Raw genomic sequence first — 6,429 nt, forward strand, 5'->3', positions numbered from 1 at the left:
CAACGTAAGGTAGTTGATGGTTGTAATGCTTGTTGTCGTTACTAGGAGCCATCGATTTGATTTTCAACTCATAGTGACCCCATGTAACAGAAGTCTGCCCTTTGGATTTTCTGGGCTATAATATTTGTGGGTGCAGATCACAAGATCTTTCTCATGTGGAGCCTCTGGATGTGTTTGAACCACCAGTCTTTCAGTTAACAGCCTAGCTTACCTGCTTGTACCACCAAGGCTCCTTGGTATAATGCCTGTAAAGCCAGAATTTTGTCTGGCTTTATGCTGTGATGGTGGTGGATTTTTGTGCCACTGGGAGCTTGAAGATTGTTTAAGGGAAAAATTATATGGCTGAACTGCTGGGGAAAACCCTGGCTGGGCCAGACGTGGAGAGCTAAACTTTCCTCTGCAAGACATATGTCTCAAAACACTTGTTTATTGTTGCTTGTCTCTGAAAATGTTCTGGAGAAGAGAAAAGACCTGTGAGTTAGCTTTTTGATGGGGTTGTCCTACCTGAATCCCTTTCGTACTTGTTGCAGGGAGATATAGAGTAGGGCTTGGACTTCCAGGGTGATGCTGGGGAATGATGAACTGACATCCTGGGAATCCTGGCCACTTCCGAATCAAAACTGATTTTTGATGGGCCTTCCAGAAAGTTTGATGCACTTACGTATTTTCATGATATAAGGAACAGATGCTTCATGCTCAGAATTCTCCAGTACAATTGCCTTGGCTTACTGTTCTCTGTTGGAGTGATAACTTTTATGACCGGCCCTGCCTGGTGGTTTTCTCTGGCCAGTTTTTGAGAAGTGGATGGCCTCTTCCTTCTTCCTTGTCTGTCTTAGTCTGTAAGCTGTGTTGAAACCTGTGCACCATATGTAGCTCTACTGGCATCACAAACACCTGTGGCACAGCCTCAAGCCCCACGGCAAGGTACAAGCCCCACAGGATGACAAACTGACAGACAAGTTTGTCTCCCTTAGCTGTTGGAAACCTCTGAGCCCTCTCCTTACCTAATTCCTACCTGGAACCTGCCACTTTGTGGTCCCCGGGTTCTCCCTTCCTCCATTTCTTGGCTCTAGGGGGCTTGGGGCCTGCTTGCCTCCCACCCCTTACCTGGATCCTGCCACTCCTGTGGTCCCTGGCTGCTCTGCTCCCTCCCTTTCCCAGATCTAGGGGGCTTGGGGCCTAACCTTGCCTCCTGCCCCTTTTCTGGATCCTGCTGCTCCTGTGGTCCACAGCTGCTCTGATCCCTCCCTTCCATGGCTCTAGGGGGCTTGGGGCCCTTGGCTGTCAAAAATGAAATGGAACGTGTAGAGACTGATATACTAGGCATTAGTAAGCTGAAATGGACTGGGTTTGGCCATTTTGAATCAGACAACCATAGGATCTACTATGCAGGGAATGACAAATTGAAGAGGAATTGTGTGGCATTCATCATTACAAAGGATGTTTTAAGATCTGTCCTGAAGTACAATGCTGTCAGTGATAGGATAATATCCATACATCTACAAGGAACACCCGTTAATACTACTATTATTCAAATTTACCCACCAACTACCAAAGCCAAAGATGAGAAAATTGAAGATTTTTATCAGCTTCTACAGTCTGAGTTGACCAAACATGCAATCGAGATGTGTTGCTTATCACTCGTGATGGGAATGCAAAAGTTGGAAACAAAGACGAATCACTGTAATTAAAAAATTTGGCTTTGGTGACCAAAATAATGCTGGAGATCCCATGTTAGAATTTTGTAAGACCAATGACTTATTCATTGCAAACACCTTTATTCAACAACACAAACGGAGGCTGTACACGTGGACTTCACCAGATGGAGTGCACAGGAATCAGATTGACTACATCTGTGGTAAGAGGCGATGGAAAAGCTCAGTATCTTTAGCCAAAACCAGGCCAGGAGCTGATTGTGGAACAGACCATCAACTGCTCCTATGCAAATTCAACTTGAAGTTGAAGACAATTAAAAGAAGTCCATGAGAGCCAAAATATGACCTTGAAAAGATCCCTCCTGAATTTAGAGACCATCTAAAGAATAGAATTGATGCATTGACCACCAGTGACTGAAAACCAGAAGAATTATGGGATGACATCAAGAGGATCATCCATGAAGAAAGCAAGAGGTCATTTAAAAGACAAGAAAGAAAGAAAAGACCAAAATGGATGACAGAAGAGACTCTGAAACATGCCCTTGAGCAAAAAGTAGCTAAAGCAAATGGAAGAAATGACAAGTTAAAGAGCTGAACAGAAGATTTCAAAGAGCAGCTCAAGCAGACAGAGCCAATTACTATAATGAAGTGTGCTAAGACTTGGAGTTAGAAAACCAAAAGGGAAGAACATGCTCGGCATTTCTCAAACTGAAAGAACTGAGGAAAAATTTAAGCCTCAAGTTGGAATATTGAAAGATTGTATGGGCAAAATATTGAATGATACAGGAAGCATCAAAAGAAGATGGAAGGAATACACAGAGTCACTGTACCAAAAAGAACTGGTCGATGTTCATCCATTTCAGGAGGTGGCATATGTTCAAGAACCGATAGTATTGAAGAAAGAAGTCAAAGCTGCATTGAAGGAATTGGCAAAGAACAAGACTCCAGGAATTGACAGAATACCCATTGAGATGTTTCAACAAATGGACGCCCCATTGGAGACATTCACTTGGTTATGCCAAGAGATTTGGAAGACAGCTACCTGGCCAACTGACTGGAAGAGATCCATATTCGTACCCATTCCAAAGAAAGGTGATTCCACAGAATGTGAAAATTATCAAACAATATCATCAATATCACATGCAAGTAAAACCTTAATGAAGATAATTCAAAAACAGTTGTATCAGTATATTGACAGAGAACTTCCAGAACTACAAGCTGGATTCAGAAGAGGATGTAGATGAGGAATGTCATTGGAGATGTCAGATGGATCTTGTCTCAAAGCAAAGAATATCAGAAAGATGTTTACTTGTGTTTTATTGACTATGCAAAAGCATTTGATTGTGTGGATCATAACGAATTGTGGATAACATTGAGAAGAATGGGAATTCCAGAACACTTGATTGTACCCATGAGGAACTTGTACATAGACCAGGAGGCTGTCTTTTGAACAGAAAAAAGGGAACACTGCTTAGTTTAAAATCAAGAAGAGTGCATGAGGGTTGTATCCTTTCACCATACTTATTAAATCTGTATGCTGAGCAAATAATTCGAGAAGCTGGACTATATGAAGAAGAACATGGCATCAGGATTAAAGGAAGAATCATTAACAACCTGTGATATGCTGATGACACAACTTTGCTTGCTGAAAGTGAGGATGACTTGAAGTACTTACTGATGAAGATTGAAGAACACAGTCTGCTCTGTAGATTACATCTCAATGTAAAGTAAACAGAAATCCTCACAACTGGACCTATAAGCAGCATTACGATAAATGGAGAAAAGATTGAAATTCTCAAAGAGTTCACATTGCTTGGTTCTACAATCGATGCCAATGGAAGCAGCAGTCAGGCCATCAGAAGATGTATAGCACTGGGCAAATGGGCTGCAAAGGACCTCTTTCAAGTGCTGAAGAGCAAAAATGTTGCCTTGAGGACTAAGGTGAGCCTGACCCAAGCTATGGTATTTTCAATCGTCTCATATACCTGTGAGAGCTGGACAATGAATAAGGAAGACTGAAGAAGAATTGATGCTTTTGAGCTGTGGTGTTGGCAAAGAATGCTGAAAGTACTGTGGACTGCTAAAAGTACTAACAGATCTGTCGTGGAGGAAGTGTAGCTGGAATGTTCCTTGGAGGCAAGAATGGCCAAATGTCATCTCACATACTTTGGTCATGTTGTCAGAAGGGACCATTCCCTGGAGAAGGATGTCATCAGTGGTAAGATGGAGGGTTGACAAAAGAGGGGAAGGCTCTCTTTGAGATGGATTGACATGGTGGCAGCGGCGATGGGCTCAAGTATAGCAAGAATCATGGAGCTGGCTCAGCACTGGGTGGTGTTACGTTTTGCTGTGCATAGGGTTCCTGTGAGTCGGAGATGACTCAGTGGCACCTAAGAAAAACGACAACTGCCTGGTGGAAAACCTCAAAAGGAGCCCCTCTGCCACTTTAGGTCCAGGGTTACCCACAAAGAGCTGGGTCTGTTTGTATGCTGTCACTTTCAAGAACTAAACATTTTCTGCTACTCCCATTGAGAACAAAATGTAAACTCTTCAAGCAGATATTCTTGCTCATCCCCAGTGGAGCACTTTGGACTCCCTGTGGCCCAGTATTTTTCTGTGGGGCCTTTGCTGCACCGAGTCATGACTTTTGGAATGCTCCTGCCTCCATGGTTTTGGTTATAGTGCCTCCTCTGCTTTCTTTTCCTTTCCTTCCTGCCCCTCAGCCTAACCCTAACCTTCCTGCCCAGATCACTTCTGCCCCTCATGAAATCACAGTAGACTGAGAGTCACTATTGTTTTTTAAATATGAGACTAAATTCTGCTGATGTATTTTTGTCTGACTTGTTCACTTTGTCTTAGTTTCTCTCTAAAAGAATTGTGTTCTTTTCTCCGACTCAATTGTGACTTTGCTTTATGGACTATGTATTGTTTTTCATAATATTGCTTACCCCCCTCCCCCATAGTGACTCTCATTGGGTTTCCAAGCCAGTACATCTTTATAGCAGTAGATTGCCCCATCTTCTTTTCACAGAGTGGCTGGTAGGTTTGAACCACCAACCTCTGGCTAGCAGTCAAATGCCTTAGGCACTGCTTGCAGAGTGCTTTGTGCAGAATTAAAAAAACCAAACCTGTTGCCATTGAGTCAGTTCCAACTCATGGTGACCCTAGGTGTAACCAAATAGAACCGAGCTCCATAGGATTTTCTTGAGGATAATCTTTGCGGAAGCAGATAACCTGGCCTTTCTTCCGCAGTGTTGCTGGATGGGTTCAAACCGCCAACTTTTTGATGAGTAGCTGAGAGCAGACCATTCGTGCCACCCAGGGACCTTTTTGCAGAGTTGATAACTCAGATACTTGCTGGAAGAATAAACAACTGTCCTTAACTTACAGTTTGTTTCGAAATCTTCACATAATAACCATCTTGTGAATTTCTTCAACTTCTATTCCTCTTTTTCTCCCTGACGTCTATTAGAGAGTTCCAGTGAATCGGAATGTGAGTCCGATGAGGACAGCACCTGTTCTAGCAGCTCAGACTCTGAAGTTTTTGACGTCATCGCAGAAATCAAACGCAAAAAGGCTCACCCTGACCGGCTCCACGATGAACTTTGGTACAACGACCCAGGGCAGGTGCGTGCATTTGTATGCTCTTGCTATGAGAGCTGTAAGCCCACACATCATACTGCTGGCTCCAGGCTCTGAAGATGTATGTTGGATGGTATCGGAGTAGAATTCTCCTCTCAGGCTTATGTGTCATTCTTCACAGCATATTTCTTTTCAGCTTCGAAGTTTAGCTCCAAAGCATAAGCCCCAGAGCAGCTGTTCCTTGAATCACATTTGACGGTGTTGGTAAATTCTGTGTTGGGGAGCAGGATAATGGTGCTTCATTAAACTTGCAGTAAACAGAGGAAGACAAATGCTAGAATGGAGAGAGAGAACTAGTAGGTCTTTTTAAAAGCAGTTCACCAGGAAGGTACCTGCTGCAAAGCAGTAAACAGTGTCTTAAGTCCTTCATATTTCTTAGTTGGTAACAGTCACAGTTTCTTATAAGTTTTCTTTGTTAAGCCTGTTTGAGTTATGGAAATAATGTTTTGTTGTTGTTATGTGCCATTGAGTCGGCCCCAGCTCGTAGCGATCCCTCCTTGGGTTTCTGAGGCAGTATCACTACTGTAGTAGATTGTCTGACCTTCGTTCTGAGGAGTGGCTGGTGGGTTTGAACCACCAGCCTTCTGGTTAGCAGTCAATGCCTTAGGCACTAGGCCACCAGTGCTCCCATGGAAATAATAGGTGGACACAATTGCTAAAAGAATATGGTGGCGGCATTCTCCTGACCGCGTCTCACTTTACAAAACAAACAAACAACAAAAACCAAATTCACTGCCATTGAGTCAATTCCGACTCATAGAGAACCCCTTTGGGTTTCCGAGGAGGTAAATCTTTATGGAAGTAGAGTGCCCAGTCTTTCTTCCGTGGAGTGGCTGGTGGGTTTGAACTGCCAACTTTCTGGTTAGCAGTCAAATGCCTTAGGCAGTGTACCACCAGAGCTCCTTCCCAAGGGGGAGAGAAAACCAGCAGCAGCAGCCCAAGGCTTATTCCTGTGAGGGCACACTACCGACACCCTCCAGCCTCCTTACCAACTCTGACACCAACTGTCCCTCGGCACTCACTAGTTCTCTGTTGGGTTCCACAGTTCAGTGCAGTGGCCACACAGAACTTACAGACAATACCCAGGATTATAGAATATATTAGAGAAGTTGTTGTTGTTGTTGTTATTTGC

At 43.6% G+C, this 6,429-nt stretch overlaps 1 protein-coding gene across 1 annotated transcript in view; it reads left to right on the forward strand.

Moving 5' to 3' along the window:
* The window catches only part of DROSHA (drosha ribonuclease III), a 246,149-nt gene that overhangs the window by 32,640 nt on the left and 207,080 nt on the right, over positions 1-6,429 (forward strand). Inside the window, exon 7 of the mRNA XM_007951608.2 lies at positions 5,128-5,282. Coding sequence (XP_007949799.2) covers positions 5,128-5,282 — 155 coding nt within the window. The remainder of the gene's footprint in view (positions 1-5,127; positions 5,283-6,429) is intronic.

The sequence above is a fragment of the Orycteropus afer genome, unplaced genomic scaffold, assembly GCF_000298275.1.
Source record: "Orycteropus afer afer isolate SDZICR_OR568_19922 unplaced genomic scaffold, OryAfe1.0 scaffold00302, whole genome shotgun sequence".
NCBI classification, from domain to species: domain Eukaryota; kingdom Metazoa; phylum Chordata; class Mammalia; order Tubulidentata; family Orycteropodidae; genus Orycteropus; species Orycteropus afer.